This window comes from Leptopilina boulardi, unplaced genomic scaffold, assembly GCF_019393585.1.
Source record: "Leptopilina boulardi isolate dan_hultmark-lab unplaced genomic scaffold, ZJU_Lbou_2.1 LbouV2_214, whole genome shotgun sequence".
Taxonomy (NCBI): Eukaryota; Metazoa; Arthropoda; class Insecta; order Hymenoptera; family Figitidae; genus Leptopilina; species Leptopilina boulardi.
Genome location: NW_026137768.1, coordinates 3,206,271 through 3,224,801, shown reverse-complemented (window position 1 = coordinate 3,224,801; position 18,531 = coordinate 3,206,271). Strand labels below are relative to the sequence as shown.

Here is an 18,531-nt window from a genome sequence, read left to right as displayed (position 1 = left end):
GTGCGTTGACCTTTATTTACATTAAGTGAAGTAAGGTTAGGTAAGTAGTGTAAATTAAAACATTCAAACATTTCACTTGCTTGAGGACTAAGTTGTTTATAGCGGAGAAAAAAACAAAAGTTATCAACTTTGATTAAATATTAATGTTTTTTGAGTTCTTTTCTTCAAAAATTAGTAAAGTTATCGATTTTATTTTAATTAATAATTAGGAGGTATGTAATGTATAGTTATGTTAAAATATATTTAATTAATATTTAAGTATTTTTTAAAAAGTTTTTCACGTACACTTTTTACATAAATTCAAATAAGTAATAGATGATTTTGAAGAAGCAAAAAATATTAATATGCATGATAAAATTGACTCAAAAATAAATTGTCAAAAGTACATAAATATACTTAAATATAATAACAAGACAGATAAAATAAGTATAATACATTTTATTTGTTTTGATATGGGAAAATAGATGTTTCATGCGATTTTTATTGTTTTATTGTTCTTTAGTTCAAAGACAATTTTTTTTTGGCAGAAATTATTTTTCTATAAAGTTACGAGCATTCTGAGAATTTAGGTTTTTATGCGAAACAACTAGATAATTTTTTTCAAATTTCTATTATCTTCAAAAATCAGTACCTGACTATTTTGATTTTTTAATTTGGTACTAGACTTTCTTTTCCATTTTTAAAATTGACAAAATTACGACAGTGTTAAACTGTTATTAAGCATTTATACTTAAAATTCCAAAGCTACATATTAGACCTGTGCAAAATAAATCGAACCGAACTGTTCGAATTTTTACGCCGAGTTCGAATGTCGAAAATCCAACATCCGACTCAGTCCAGTTCAAATATCGAAAGTTCGAAATTCAAGTCAGGGTTATTAAAAACCGAACAAAATTCGATTCGATTCGAACATTGCACAGCACTAAAAGAAATTGATTATTCTTATTCTATTGCAATTTAGGTTCAATTGGTAGATTTTTGAAGGTAATACGTGTTGATTTAAGGTAAAAAAATAATAGAAACATGCTGATTAATTTTATTTGACTTTGTAAAGGATTTTTTCATTTTCCAGGAAAACATTCTATCTAAAAAAATCGCAAAAAATTGATTATTCTTATTCTATTGAAATTTAGGTTCAATTGGTAGGTTTTTTTGAAGGTAATACGTGTTGATTTAAGGTAAAAAAATAATAGAAAGATGCTGATTAATTTTATTTGACTTTGTAAGGGATTTTTTCATTTTCCAGGAAAACATTCTATCTAAAAAAATCGCAAAAAATTGATTATTCTTATTCTATTGCAATGTAGGTTCAATTGGTAGGTTTTTTTAAAGGTAATACGTGTTCTTTTAAGGTACAAAAATAATAGGGATATGCTGTTTAATTAAATTTGACTTTGTAAGGGATTTTTTCATTTTCCAGGAAAACATTCTATCTAAAAAAATCGAAAAAAATTAGACCTGTGCAAAATAAATCGAACCGAACTGTACAAATTTTTACGCCGAGTTCTAATGTCGAAATTCAACATTTAAGTCAGCCCAGTTCGAATTTCAAAAATTCGACATCCGAGTCAGCCCAGTTTGAATGTCGAAATCCGACATTCGAGTCAGTCCAGTTCGAATGTCGAAAGTTCGAAATTCGAGTCAGGGTCATTAAAAACCGAACAAAATTCGATTCGATTCGAACATTGCACAGCTCTGCTACATATATTTTCAAATTTTGTTTATACAAAAATTTTTATTTTTTTTTTATTTTTTGTTATATATCATGAAATTAATTTATTAAGAAAACAATTTGTTTTTGCTTCAAATCGTAAACTGTACACAAAAGTGAAACATTAATATTATATTAATTTTTACTTTATTTTAAATTTTACATGTATGTACATAACCTGTAAATTGTTTTTAAATTCTAAGAGAAATAAAGAAATAGAAAATGTAATTTAATTTTTTACACAAGAATTTCAAATATTTGAATTTTTTTTGTTACAAATAAACTTTATAATAAAAAAATATCCATATATATAAGAAAATTAAAAAAAAATTTACCACTTTTCGAAATTGAAGAAGAGAAAAGATTTTTATTTGTAATAAAATTTCAGAATATTGATTGAATTAATTGAATTATTCAGTGTCGAGTGTAGTGGATAATTTTTAGTTTTTTTTACATTAAATTTACAGGTAAATAGATGTTCATAAGCGCTTTCGGTTAGCAATTAAGCTTTTCCATACTCAATTGCCTTAAAATCAATAATTTAACAATTTATATTTTTGTCGCATGCATAACATAAATATACACATTTTTATAGAAAAATTTTCTTTTAATGAAACCCCACAATCTGGTAAAATATTATAGAGTTTACTCTCTAAATTTTAATTATAGTGAAAAGTGAGCTACTAATTCACATTAATAAGAATTTTTATTAATTTCTAGTAAAATATTACTATTTGATTTTAGTAAAAAGTTACTAAAAATTAGTGAAAATTGTTAATAATTTAAATTAGTTACTCACTTTTTACTAATTCAGATTTAGAGATTACTAAATTTATAATCCTTTAAATAGAATAATTAAATTTTTGATAAATACATGCTTTCTCATAGAGATATAGGTCATATCATTTTTTTTAATTACAAAAATTTAAAAACTCTGAATAAAATAACAGTAGATTAAAAGCGTCTTGAAAGATTCGCCAAGATGAAAGAAAAAAAACATCTATAGATTTCTTAAATGAAATTTGAGTGTGAACAATTAAATTATGATTAGTTAATCAAAAATTTAAACTTGGATTAATTGGTTTGAAAAAGTTGACCTTAAACAGTAAAATATGAAATAAAATATTTATTTATTTTAATTATTGATTGGTGGTTAGCCAATTTTATTGAAAACGAGACCTTTATTTTATTTTTGTAACTCATATTTTTAAGAATTTTATTTTCAAAATTAAATGAACAATGATTCAACAATGAATTAACAATGAAAAATCAAAATGAAACTAACAGGGACATTTAGAACTAAAAAATTTTTTTTTTAATTTAAAATTTTTAAAGTAAATATATTATTTTTAATTTTGTGTCATATAAGGTTTCATAAATGAATTAATTGGTGTGTATGTAAAGCTTTTACAAATTCTGAAACAAATATTTAAAACCACATAAAATTACGTTTTCCATTTTCTTATTTTTATAACGTTAATAACTACGTAATATTTTACAGTAAAATGTTCGCAAACAGTTCAATCGATGCATTTTAAAATATTTACCCGTTTATTTGAAAATAAATAAATAAATAAAGATATTTTAAAGGTTAAATAAACATTTCTAAATAAAAAATTCAAAAAAATCAATTTTTAAAAATTTTTCTTTAAATGGTTAAAAGATGCGTCATGAAAAACTCTACAAATTGAAAGAAAAATATCTATATGTGTCCTAACATTTTTTAAAAGTTGTGAGCAAAAATAGTTATTGATGATACAAGTGCGTAAAGTGAGTGATTATACGAGTGATGCAAATCACACGAGTATAATCAGATTTACGCACGTGTATCATACAACATTTTTTGCAACACCCACCTCTAAAGTTAAGTACCTATTATGAAGAATTCCAACTCTCTATTAGAATAATTTCGATTGTATAGAATTAAAAAAATCAATCGAAGATCAGGAAAAATATCATTAACAAGTAGTGTATAAATTTAAAAGTAAAGTTCTTTCTTTAATTTTGTGGTTTTGTATGGTCTAAAACAATTCTTATATTATGTGAGATAAATTTCGGTGCGTAAAGTGGGAATTTCATGGGAATATTCCACAGTAACATTCAGGGTATATTCCAGTGACATTGAAGGTAATATTAAAGAAATATTCCAGTGATATTGAGGGAATATTCCACGGTTATATTGAATTTTTTTTTGTGTTGAAATAATAGAAATGTGTTACAAATTGTCATTTGAATAAGCAGGAAGATTAAAAACACATTTTAAAAAAATTCAATGTAACCGTGGAATATTCCCTCAATATCACTGGAATATTTCCACAATATCACCTGAATATCCCCTTAATGTCACTGGAATATTCCATGAATGTCACCGACGAATATTCCCTCAATGTCACTGGAATATACCCTGAATGTCACTATGGAATATTCCCATGATGCAGACATTTTGATTTTCCTAGAAGATCATGAGAATATTCCACTGTGGTTTTCAACGGATATTCAGAGAATATACCGTGCTGCTTGGGTAATTTAAAAAAAAATTCATGTTTGGAGCTCTTTTTGTTTCTGAGATATTGAGGCAAATGTAATTTTGACACAAACACACATACACACATAGGAACATTTTTCAAAAACATAATTATTGAACTCTAAGGTCTAATATTATCGAAATAAGTTAAAAAATAGCAATAAAAAATTTTCACCAATACAATACTTTCTTTGTGAGGAGGCAAATTGATCAGATTCCCTTAAAACTTGTTACTAGGGGATATTCGTGATTGCTGATTATGAATTTGATATCAGATTTCTGAAAGTCAAAATGTCGGATACAATATGTCTGAAGAAATTTAAGTATTTGATAGAATTCACTTAAAACTTAAGGGTTTTCAGAGTTGAAAATTACTAATTTGGTATTAAATTCGTGATTGGTAGCCCTGAAAACACCCGAGTAACAAGTTTCAAGAAAATATAATCATTTAATTCTCTGCCTGTGCTAACGACTGTCATCGTCAGAAATCGTCAGTCTGGACGCCTGGTGGAAACTATGGGAATTACGTTCTATGGCGTTAGAATGGGGATAAGTTAGCATAGGCAAAGAGTAAAAAAATTTTCCGCCATATTGAATCCGAAATTTGGAATTTTTAAAATCCAATGCCAGATTCATAATCAGCAACCCCAAAAACCTCTGGGTATCAAGTTTCAAATTAATCCGATCAATTTTTTGGGATTTATACTTCATTTGGTGCAGAAACAGCATAAGTCTAAAAGTTTGTATTTACATCAGGTATTCTAGGAAAAATTTTTCTAAGTGTGACAAAATATTTCGGCAGCAAAAACAAGAAACGAAAGCAAGTATCCAGATAAAACCACTAAGATTAGTATCTTCTACAAATTGGAAACAGAACCTAAATCAGTGACTTGTACTACTACTATTCTTTTTCAAACAATGACTCTTCTTGTGTTAAAAATAATTGGTTTGAGAATTTTTGTTATTGGATGTCCAGATTCATCTTTGAATATTTCAACTAACAGTCTTGCATATGAATCAAATATCAAACAACTAACATTTCTGTATTTGATGAGCATTGCAATGCATTCAGTGTCCACGTAAGGAGTAGGTACAACTTTCTTTCTTAGAATCTGTAAGTCTTCTGAATCATCATTAAGATATTTATCAATATTTGTATAAATGTATAGTCTTAAGTTTGATTTAGCTAAATCCTGAAATGTCTCGAGTTGTACCTCATCGGATATCTTTACTTTACTGGCGGTTAGGCCTCCTAGGAAACTAATGGAGCAATAGAAGCCAATCGCTATGAAGTATAGAAAGACAATCCGATGTTGAATAGGGTTGGGTTGTTTTGGTATTGTTACTCCTAATATAATGGCTGCAATGTATTCTGGTTTCCAAGAATTTTCTTCATTATCGATGTTAACTATAACTGTCCACATTACGATGACAAATCCAATGTACAATAATATTCTAAACCACAGAACTTTAAAATTTAGGAACTGCTCGTCAACATTTTTATGCGATATTGGTACGAATGCAACAATTGATACTACATCGAAATTTGTTGAAAACCCGTATAAGCAACCTTCGGTAGATGGTCGAAAATTGATTGTGCTGGTAATAACAATATTTTTTTTATTATTTATAAGCAGTTCCAACATTCCAGTTGCTTCATTTCCATGAAAAGTTCCAATTGTAGAATTGACATCAGATTCGATATACGTGGAAAAATTCATTGCTTCTGATAAACTATTGAACATGTCTACATCTGCACCGCTGCAGCTTTGTAAATGTCCAACTTTATTATATGTAGCTAAACTAAACGGTGGTATAAAATATAATTCACCCTTGATTTGATTACCATGAAGATTTAATAGCTTGTTCGGAAACCAAATTGTTGTTAAAGAACACATTTTCTTAAAATATTTGTTAGTAAAAGGATTATAATGATGAACTAACGTTTTGAATGATTCCAATTTTCGAGAGTACAGCTTTTGCTGGACATTTCTTATTTCAAAAACTGTAAAATCGAGAAAGTGACTTAACCACATTTTGTGGAGAAATAATTTGAAAGAAGATTTTCCATTGGTTGTGAAAATTTGCAGTACTTTAGGACGATCTTTACCTGGTGAAAGATTTGTTAAATACTTCAAAGGTGATAAAATGTTAGTGAGATTTGGACTATTATCAAAAGTATTTACTAGCAGAAACAAAGATGTCTTTCTTAAAGTGTAGAAGGATGGTGACCTCATTGATTGTTTTAAATCTTCTGATGACATTTTCTGAACATCAATTTGAAGGTAAGGCAAGTTTTGTAATACTGTCGCAATTACCTTGTTTAAAATCGAATAGGTATCCTGATTGCTTAATAACACCACTTGATACGGTTTTGAATTCTTCTCCTTGTGACTGTTTAACACATGCGTACAGTCATTAGTTTTTATTTTTCCACCGGCGATAAACTTAACGAGTAAAAATAAACAAATACTAGAGCTTCGAATAATCATTTTCTTTGTTTATAAAATTTTACAACTAAGAGAAGAAGATATTGTTACTTAAAGCGTAGTGAAAGCAAAATGATCGTCTCAAACTTGTAGTTTATAGAATTTCTTGCAGTAAGAAACTACTAGATATGAAATTTATTTTCTACTTTTTTTTGTAATATAAAGTATATTCGCAAATATGACGAAAATTATATTGTTTCCCCATTTCTGTTGTATTAAGTGAAGTAATGATATCCCTTAGAAAAAGTTGAAATATCGATCTTGTTTCATGTTGTTAAAATATTATAAACAATATTATTTGAAGTCTTAGACCAAAGAGATCCTTTAAAAATAAATTTACAAATTAAATAATTTAATACATTTTTACAATGAATAAAAAAATGAAGAATACAAATTACATATATACCTATACTAATTTTAGGTTTACTTCTGGCATTTTCACTTTTCATCAACACGAGACTGTATTTTTATAAACTGCAATAAACATTCAAGTAAATAGAATGCCTTTATTTATCTGTTTCAGTGTATGGGCAATACTAAAATGTTACTACTGAACAATGCTGAAATGTCAACCATGACTTATCACTTATGTCAAGTATTTTCGTGTATCAACAATTACTTTTCGACATTTTGTCTCTAGACTGTAAAATAATCTTATATTCATTTGGTACATTTACTTTATCTTCGGCTACAAAAATATAATCCAGTAAACGTTTTATTTTAAACAATCACTATGTCAGAAGGCTCTGGTCAAAAGTTATCATCTAATTGTCATGGTTTTAAAAGTGAATCAGTTAATTATTTATATGGTAAGTTATATCCTAACTATTGTAACTACTAAGAGCCCGTTTTCACCGTGTGGATGAATTTAATCTTCCGAGACGTTAAAGGCAGAAGATATATTCTGCGTCTACGAAGAAGCTGTATACAGCTGTTATAACGTAGATTTTTGAGATTAGTATATTTTAATTATTTTTATATTTACTACTCAAAACACGTTATCTAGACTTATTTAATTTTTAATATTGCCAGACGACAAGTTATTTTATGGAAAACAACTAAACTAGAAAATAGTTAAGTAACCCGACAAAGTAAATGTTTATAATTTTACATAGGAAAAATCAGCTCTGGAACTCTATTGTTACCTTACACCAATAACACACCGCGAAGAGGTGGTATAAGGATAAACACCATTAATTTCACAAAATTTATAATAATAACATTATTGATTAATTTTCACTTCAAATTTATATATGCCAAATAATCAAAAAAATTGTCAGAAGGCCGAAAGATAAGATTTATATTTTTAATTTAGAAATATTCAATTTTGATATTAGTGAGATCGATTCGGAAGGAAACCACCACTACTTTGTCTGAATTTTACACTTAAAATTTTGAAATATTTTACCAAAAGAGAATGACACTAACTTTGCACTAACTCGACAAATACCAGGATGAGAATGAGAATAAAATGTCCGACGAGTCAAACTCGAAAGCGTCGCTAGTCACCGACCTCTCTTCTCGGTGTAATTTAGATTAATTAATATTCAATACAATATCTGCAATCGATATGCACCGTCGGTAACGCAGATTCCTGAACTATCCGATGTTGAATTGATTAATTTGAGAAGTCTATAGGAAAATGGCTTCCGGTAGTATTTTGACGTATCATCAACAAAACAGCATTTTCGTCTTCCTGGTGTTCTTGAATATTCGGGACTCACATCCGAATAGATATATACAGCAGGATGCTCATCCCTTAATGAATTCCAATTTAATGATCGATAGTGATGTCTTTAACCTCTTTGTAATCCAACGAGAATCCTCAATGCCTCGCGAGAGTTTTTTTATAACAAAACAAAAAGACAAATCAGAACCGATATATATTTTTTTCTAGATTGACTGTTTATTTGACCACTTTGGCAAACATTTTACAGCCATTATGTCTGGATTCCCACTCTAATGTCATTTATTTACTAAGTATCGAATAATTTATATTATTTTAGGTTAATTGTACGGGACAAAATGCCGCGTTACACTGTATACAAACATGCTGCGCAGACGCAGAGTATATCAACTGCCTTTAACCTTTCGGAAGATTAAATTTATCCACACGGTGAAAACGGGCTCGAAACGACTAATTTCTATTGAAGATCTTGATTGAATAACTTGATCATATTTTTAAAATCGATTGCAATGTTGGATCCGCTATTTGAATTTTGAAAATTTGACTTTATTTTAATTCAGCGATCTTAAAAACGGTATCCGACCATTTTCCCTGATGTAAATTATACCGATTGACTATATTCCCAAATAACATTTTGCCGAATGCAGTTTTATGCTTAGAAAAAGGTTTCTGCAATATTTTGTGCTATGTCGAGTCCCTATTTTGGCTCAGTGTTAAATTTTTGGAATTTGACTTCAGATTCGTTGTTAGCGTTTCCAAAAAACCTCCGCTTATCAAGTTTCAATTAAATCCCAGAGTTTTTGAAATATTTTTAAAAAAATTTTAGTAGTACATCTAATCGTTAAAGAGTTGAATCTAGCATACTAATAACTTTACAGAAATTCAACAAATGATGCATGGTTTTGGCGACTGTTCTGAACCTCTAATAGATTCAGCGAGAATAGTAGAAGATATTGTTTTACGCCAAATGAGATCAATTGTCAAAGATGCCTTTGAAGTTGCTAAACAAAGAGGTAGTAATACCGTCAATGCTGAAGATTTTATATTTCTTCTCCGAAAGGATACAGTTAAATTACAGCGTCTGATAAAGTATCTTGGTAAGAAAGGATTAGTTTGATATAATTTATTACAATACAAATCTAAACAAAAAATATTTTTGAAGTTACTTGCTTTTGGTACTACCCTACTAAAATTCTTCTGTCTATTTAGTATCAAATTTCTTTGCAGATTTGAAAGAATTTAAATCATCTATTTATAAAGTTACTAATTCTGAACCGACTGACAAATTATCAGATATTAAACAAATGGAAGAATCTAAAAAGTCTAAAAAACTTTGGGAAACATTTCTAGAAACTTTAGATACTACAGGAGAGATATGTAATAATAAGACTTCAGTTGATGATGTAAAATATAATAGATGCGTTCGTGCAGAAATCATGTCAAAAAATCTTGATGAGGCACGATACATAGATTATTCCAAAGCAAGAAATGTTTCTTTCGTCAACAGACATCGTCACAAATTTAGTGATTGGATTATTCCCAATGGTGAATTTATATTTTATTTTACTGTATTATAGAGACGCATGAATAAGCTCTAAAGTTAATTTGTTATAATTTTCATTTAATAGAATTTACTTTTAGCCAAATTTTTATGTTTGCGTTTGTATTTTTAGGTAATTACTAACCTAGACAGTAGGGGTTGACCCTGAGTACAATTTTCTTTTTTTAAAACACCTGTAATTTTTTTCATTTCCTACGATGCGATGCAATAATGTGTTTTATACATAAAGAAATGTTTATTTGTATTTCAGGTGATGTAAGCATATCAAAACAAGGATACGTTATTTTGAGCTATTTTGCATATGAAACTGTTGCTCAAATTATAGATTTAGCTTTTCTAGTACGTCAAGATCAAAATAAAATTTACGGTGACGCTCTGGATAGATTAAAGATAAGTTATTGCAATCCTCAAACATTTAAGACTCATCAACAAAGTAAGGTAATTAAAATCAATCTTTTATTTTTTAATTTATGTATATACAGTATTTATTTTACTTTTCAATTGTTGTTTTGTTTTTTTTTGCAGAGTTCTATTATGAAGCCTATTTCTCCTTCCGAAATCAATGAAGCTGTGAGACGTTATTGGTCAGCTCAATTAGATGTGACAGGTCCATTTCATCGTTGGTGTTTTGGAAAACGCCATTCAAAACTTCTTGCTTGTTAAGATCACTGTATTGTAATCCAAACCAAATAAAAATTATTTTACAGGCAAGAGATTAAATCCAGAATAGTGGAAAATATATGTACTACTTTCTTCCTGTAGATTTTTAATAAATGTATGATGTAGACAATTAGTCGAAATAAACTTAGTAAAACTTAAATAGTATTATTTTAATTAAACACGATAGTGGCAAGCGCCGCCACTATCCTTAATTATACTGGAAGAATTTTTTTTTGAAAAATTGGTCAATCCTTTTAACTTTACCATATTTATTCAATTTTTAATAGGAAACAACAGTTGACATAAAATTGCAATGGTACAACGATTGAAAATTCAATGAAAGTGTAATCTAAAATAATGTGTAAACTTACTGTGATTGATGAAAATTCAATGTGTAAATTCATTATAAGAAATGTGTAAAAGTCAACTGTGACATGAAAATTTCAACGTAATTTTCCGGTCTTTTTCATCTGGATGGACTTCTGACGAGTGCATGTGGTGTATAGTGACATTTTTTCCAATCCAAAGGTATGTTAATTTAAACAATATTTTATATTTCTAAAAAGTAATATAGAAATAATTCTATTCCATCAATCTCAAAACTTGCTTGAGTGCGTGCAAGGAAAAACGTGAATGAAATATATTTTAAGATTATGTATCATACATCGAAAAATTACTCAGTATATATAATTGGAATCATTTGGATTTTTTTAACATCGTCGTTTAGTAAATATTGTGAGATTAAATTGAATTCTTCAGATGCTTGATAGAATTTTCATGTCCCGAGCTAAGATAGAATTTATTTATTATTTACATTAATAAATTGGAGACAAGTTGCTGATTAATCAGGTTTTGGTAAAGCCTGTTATTTATTTTTAATGTAGGATCGTGTCACTTTGTCAAAACTATGGGTTTTGTGTCAAACAATTAAAGAAAAATATTCCTTTTTATGATTTGCAATTTATTAATAACATTATATAATTATAATAGTACTTACAATTGGTTCGGTGAAACAATAATGTAACAAGCGGCAATCAGGATTACAAATATGTTTCTCTGGATGCGTTGTTATACAAATCATAAATTGTTACACTTACACAATTTAGATTTTATACGACAGTTAAGAATTATTTAACTCGAACAAAAAAATTATATTGTTTAAAATAAAAAGAAACTTGTTTCTCTTTTACAAAATTTTTGTAAAATTCACTGAAATATCGGGTTTAAATAACGAAGTTTAAACAATTACAAAAATGAAGAGCCGATTCTCAGACACTGTTCGTGCAGAAGCTCGTCCGATTAGCTGACAATTCTAATAGAAAAATGGGGTTTATATATACTAATTCATTGATGCATCATACTTTGCAAAAACCGCAAAATTCACGTTCAGTATCTTAATAGCGCAAAAGTCACGTATTCTTGCCGATTTATATACAGCACGTATAAAGTATCAAAGTTTTTTTCGTTATTACGTCTATGAATTGAATGTTTAATTTAATTTAGTAATGACAATCAAAACTATTATATATCTTCATTAGTTTTCCTATTGATTATTAAGTTGATTGTAGTCACTTAGGATGTATAGTGATTGACAATAATTGGTAGTATGAAAAATAATATTAATATCGAGTTAAAATTAATGATCTTATTAAATTCTTTAATCTACTATATATATAACACATCTGCTTTATGCGAGTCTTCCGCATTCAGAGGTGTTATATTACATCTATCTTTCACTATTAACATCGTGAGTGACTCATATGTACATATAATGACCTTTATTTAAAAGAGATAATTAAATTTGTTCAAGATCCATTCTTTAAAGAATTTTTTGGTATCGGGATGTAACAAGAATCAAATAACTTGAAGATGGCAGGAAAGTTTCCAAGTTTAAAGTTGGTAAGGAAGAGAAAAAAGTTACTTGATTGGTTCCTTTTAAGAACCCAAAAACGAAAAAAGATGGAGAAAATATAAATCGTGTAACCCCTTAATGATTTCTATATTACACAAACAAACTTGAGCGAGAATGTATAGGTTATGTTATTAAAGTTAGAGAGCAATTATCCTAATCCTCTGAACGTAGTCCCTTCTTTTACAATCGTCATATAATTTAGTAGTACCTTTTTCTGAATTTTAACTGAACAATTGAGAGTAGCAAAACAGTCGTAGAAAAAAATATATCGTATAAGTTGCGAAGCAACAAGTTCCGATTCCTTATTACTCTATGCTGAAAACATAGATCTAATACAAGAACTTGTTCCAAATTCTGGTGCAAGAAAATGCAATTTTCCGCACCAGATCTGGTACAAGTTCAGCTGCTGAACATGTACATTTTCTTGTACATGAATTTTCAATAGGGAATCCAATATTTTTAAGGTTAGACTTGAATTCAATGGGAAGAACTTTTTAAAAATTGTATATGATTGTTCAGACAATAGAAAGGTGTTGAAATTTTGTCGATCTGTGTTATTGGACATTTGCGAGGATGAAGAGAGATAAAGTGTAGAATGAGGGGAGAAAACTGTGTGGACATGGCTCGACGCGTCATTGCATGCATGTGCATTGATACCGAAATTTATGCTCGCCAGTTAATCATGTCAAAGTCGTTTGATTTGTCGTCGGCTTTTGTAGAGGGAAATTAAAGCGTTCATTTTGCCACAAACAATCACAAATAAAGGCGAACGATCGTAGACATGAATTATTCCGTCATTGCTGTCAGGTGAGCGTGAGAGGAAGAAACAGGGAAACTGCTTTTTCAAAATTAACTGTTTCTCACGTCAAATGTAAAAGCACCGACCTGGACAGATTGATGCTTCACTTCGATTTAGTCAATCAGATCACTGTTCATCATTTGAGTTTCGATCCATTCGTTAGCCATATTGGATCTTTCATTTTTAATTGAGTAAATTAGAAGCCTACCGGTATGTACGTGAAACTCAAAAATTATTGGCCTGTGTTATTTTAAACTTATTTCCCTGACTGTAGTATTGTGGAAGATAATGAAAAAGGAAGGAAAGTATAAAGAAAACAAAATAGAAAAATGGAAAGAGAGGTTGACAAAGGGGAAAGGCAACAGTGATAGGAAATCAGATGGAGGAAAATGAGTAACATTATACTCAAAACGCAACGTGACTTCGAACCACGGTTCTTATCTTTCGTTTTCTGGTCGCTACGTCTCGTTCAACGCAGCGGACGACATTGTCTCCATGGCGAGTTCCTGGTTTCCCCGCGATAATTCCAGCATTTTGTCCTCCTACGTTCTCTCTCACTCACTTTTCAAGTCGACCCCCAACTTGCTTTTACACCTTATACCTAGTATGTGACGTTATAATCAGGCGCGTGCTCGTTTTGCTCTTATATATCTTTACAAATTATGTGCACATGGATAAGTATATAAATATTTTTTTTGCTAGTGTTACATCATGCGCCAATATACATAATTTTTTTTTTAATTTTTGTTTCTTACTGAAATCTTTTCAGAAGGTATATAAAAAAAATAATGAGCAAATTTTTAAAGAATGATAAAACTGACTAATCGCTGGAGAAATAATTATAAAATTGAATGATTCAAAAGAATGAACTTGGAACTTGAAAGAATTGGAAATAGAAGAATGAATTGAACTAATTAAACAGAACTGAACTCAACTTAAAAGCTACTGACTTTTTCATTAGGGTCTTTAGTTTTTATATTGCTATTCCTTCTTAATTTTTTAAAACGGGTGCAAGTTTGGGGATGAATATTTTTAGAGTAGGAAATTAGAAAAGATCAATGATTAAATAATAATTAAATAAACAATTAGGAATTTATTATTTCAACGTGTAAGATAGAAATAAAGTAGTTTGGAGTTTGATATTTTTAATTTTAAAAGTAGAAAATTTTATTGCTAACAGAGAGAAAATCTTGGCGATTTTTTTGGGTCTGTCGTGGGAAAACGAAAGCTAAAAAAAGAACCTCAGCGATCGACATCTGGAAGATGCACTCATAAAGTTTTGTGTTAATATCTCAGTTATATATATATATATTTTTTTTTTTTTTTTCTAAATGTTTATTGCTTACAACTGTTCTAGTTTATATAAATATGGAAATCTCAAAGTGCATCTTACAAGTGTAGATCACTTAAGGTTTTCGGTTTCATTATCGGTTCCAAAAAGAAAAAATAAATAATTTGTAAAAAAAAAACATAGTTTTGAAAAATACAGATGTTTTTTTTTTAAGAACCGATAAGAAACTCAAAAAAACAATAAAAGAAATAGCAAAATTATAAAGAAATAACGCTGGATGTTACACTTTCTCTAAACTTTTGTCACGATTCTTAATTCCGAAGAATTTTTGTAGGCTATTATTTCTTCTCATTTCTATATTGATTCCAAATTGTCAACTGTTGAATCCTAAAGTCATTAATGCTTCTATTTAGTAGTTGCTAATAAACTTTTATTCCTTCAATACACTATAATTTAGACCTAACAGCAAAAAATGTGTTGTAAATAGAAAATACGAGTGATATCTGTAAGTTTAAATGAAATCTGAGATACTATAGCGAGTTCTTTGGGCAATAAAAAGCAATAAAAGTTCAGAAATTTTGACTTAGATTGTAAAAAATATTGAGTATTAAACGTTCATGAGAGGAAATCAGCAAAAATAGAATTGACATTGGGTCTTAGAATGGTGATAAAGCAATAAAACAGACAAGTCGACTTCATTACGTGGATTCAAGAGAAGAAGATAAGTTGGTGATTCTTTCGCGAGTCAAAGCAACGTAGCAAGCTCTACTCATGCTCGCGAGAGTGGAAAAGCTTTAAATCGGGATTTCCTTTAGCTGGCTGTATAGTACTGGAAGATAATATCTATATGGTGGGTATCTTACCTCTTACTCGGCGGTACCTAATCTCGCACTTCCTAATGGTGAACCAGGGCTTGCCAGTTACTTAGGCGGGTCTCGAATCGTTCTGCTGGGTATATTACGTATACTTACAACTAACTGCACAAGTGACACTAAGCCAATGGGCAAACACGAGTAAATCAAGATTGTCTGTGATTTGTAGCAGCTTCTACCTTACTTCGACCCATCTCTGAGTTTCGTCCCCCTGTAGATACTGAAAATGATCTTTGTACCAAAGATAAAGCCCTTCCAATAGTTTGGTTTCTCCTGCATTAATAAAGTCTTCTATTATCGATCTTCAAAAAATCCTCACACAAAAAAAAATATAGAAAATTTTGAAATATTAACATTTCTTGACAATTTTAATGGTTAATAAAACCGGAATTTGAACTAAACTGGCAAAATTTATAAGTTTAATTGTAATATTTGCCCCGCCATTTACATCGGTGAATAACAAGGTAGTTTTTAAAAGAAAATAAAGGATATAAAAATATTGAATCTGGTGTAAATGCACATCAGTCTACTCATAAAACTGTCCAACAAAATTTCAACAATTTGATATTGCCCAAAATTTTACAGCCGATTCTTATAGGATTTTAGCTGTAGAATTCGAATATGACCTTGAAAATATTGTATTGACTTTAGTGCGCCAATATTAAGTTTTGCAAACGAGCTTTTTAACTCCTGAAGTGTCGATGGTAAATATTCTGCCCGTCAAATCTTTGCCATGGCACTTAAGGAGTTAATTGTTATAACGTATAATTTTGAACATTTATTTTTATTTTAATTATTATATTTCCACACAAAACACGTTATTTACACTTGTTTAATTTTTAATATTACCAGGCGCCAAGTTATTTTATGGAAAATATCTAAACCAGAAAATAGTTAAGTAATAACCGATAAAGTAAAACTTTATAATTTTACATAGGAAAAACCAGCTCTGGAACTCTCTTGTTACCTTACAGCAACAATAAACCGCGGAAAGGGGGATAAGGATAAACACCATTAATTACACAAAATTTATAACATTTACACTATTTATTAACATTCACTTCAAAATTTAAAAGAAGTCAAGAAATTGGCAGAAAACCGAAAATAAAGATTTATATTTAACTTCACGAATTATAGCATTTTTAATTTCAATTTTAATGAGATTGATTCGGAAGGAAACGACCCTAAAATTAAATAATTGTGACTCACCGTCCGAATTTAAATGATGACGACGACGACGATCATAGCCTCGTCTGAATTTTACACTTTACATTTTGAAATAATTCACTAAAAAAGAATGACACTAACTCGATGAACACCAGGATGAGAATGAGAGTAAAATAGCCAACGAGTCAAACTCGAAAGCGTCTCTAATTAGCGGCCTCTTTTCTCTGTGATATTTAAATAAATTAATCATCAATATAATATAATACCCGCGACCGATAATCGATACGCGCTTATCGGTAATCCAGATTCCTGAACTATCCAATGTTGAATTAATTTATATGAGAAGTCCAAAGGAAAATTCTTGTGTTTCTTTCTTGTCTTTCTTGTGTTTTTGAATATTCGGGATTCACATCCGCACCATGAAGCTCTTCCCTTGATGACTTCCAATCTCAATTATCGATAGTGATGTTCTTAACGTTTTTGTACTCCGATGAGAATCCTCAATGCCTCTCAAGAGTTTTTCATAACAAAACAAAAGGACAAATCTGAACCAATATTTATTTTATTACAGATTGACTATTAATCTGACGACTTTGGTAAATTGGTTTATTAATACAAAAATTTAATTATTTAAAAAAAATAAAGTCAGTATTATAATAATACAATTTATAAAAATTTAACATTTTTCAGCCATTATGTCTGGATTCCCACTCTGGAAATCCAGAGTTTATTTACTAAATTTCTAATAATTTATATTATTTCAGATTATTTTTACGCGACATAATTTTTCGTTACATTGTATAAAATTGTATAAATTGTATAAAAAAAATATATATATTGTATAAAATATGCAGAACTTCTTTTTTATCAAAAGTAATAAAAATCTATTTTTTTTCTCCAATACTGGATGTAGAACAAAATGATTAAGAGTTCTCTATAACAAACTTTTGTTTCTAACGGGAAAAAAGGTAGTTGATCGTAATCGTGACTCTGTTGATACGTTAAATGCAGACAAGTACGATCAGTAGAAAAGACGGGACGCTAGTTTAGTTTGCGCTGAGTTGAACTCCGTTGGATCTCGTGGGGTTCGTCGACGAAATAGCACGCAGGCGGCGAGTCGACGGCACTATGACAGGGTGAGTTTTTAGAAAAGGGGACGTGGAAGGGAGAGGGAGTTGGAGGCTGCTACAGCCACTTCCTATAAGCCAGCACGCGTCAATAACCGTCCATCAGATGTAATAGCTCCCCGAGACACATCGGTTGCATTTAAATGGCTGCTTAGCCGATTCTGTCTCGACGCCGACGTGGATCTATGGAATTCCATCAAGCTCCACGGGATCCCTTATCGTCCTAACCGGGTCGACGTGCTCGGTGCTTCAATCCTCTTTCGAACATTCTGCGGCAATCCAAGTTCTCTAACTTTTTGTGCAACTATTTTCTACTTTTTTCTTTGTGGTAAAAAATAATACTGTGTTGCGCATTTTCACTCTTTATTATACTTTGCAACTTTAGTTATTTTTTTTTTAAATTTCATGTTCATGGAAAGTGATTTCAGTTAGCTGATTGTATTTGGTTGAAAATTATAAACAGTAATCCTCTGCATACTTATTGATTGTTATAGTGAAACGTAATGATGGTGTTATTTTGTCCTTCATAAAAAGTAGTTTTTTTCTGTTCCTTCATAACACCCGCTATTCAGGATATCTTACGGAGATACTAGGAATATATATTGCCTTTCAGGGGTTCTGATATTTATTTTAAGTATGTCCATGAATACCTTGAAGACATCCTACAGATATATGAATCTCCGAAAACCTTTTGGACATACAAATTATTTTAATTTTGTCAAAAAATTTTT

The 18,531-nt window shown here is 29.6% G+C and overlaps 1 protein-coding gene across 2 annotated transcripts; it reads left to right on the top strand.

The window, feature by feature from the left end:
- The first annotated feature begins 46 nt into the window (after positions 1 to 46).
- On the top strand, positions 47 to 10,792 carry LOC127279152 (transcription initiation protein SPT3 homolog). 2 transcript variants are annotated; one of them, XM_051301333.1, is made up of 7 exons: positions 53 to 212; positions 6,326 to 6,520; positions 7,248 to 7,533; positions 9,290 to 9,508; positions 9,639 to 9,956; positions 10,223 to 10,410; positions 10,498 to 10,792. In XM_051301333.1, exons 3-7 carry the CDS (start codon positions 7,458 to 7,460, stop codon positions 10,633 to 10,635), a joined length of 939 nt encoding a protein of 312 aa, XP_051157290.1. In that variant the 5' UTR covers positions 53 to 212; positions 6,326 to 6,520; positions 7,248 to 7,457; the 3' UTR covers positions 10,636 to 10,792. The 2 variants fall into 2 exon arrangements, with proteins under 2 accessions (XP_051157286.1, XP_051157290.1); XM_051301329.1 differs by lacking the exon at positions 6,326 to 6,520 and having other exon boundaries at positions 47 to 212.
- Positions 10,793 to 18,531: the final 7,739 nt, after the last annotated feature.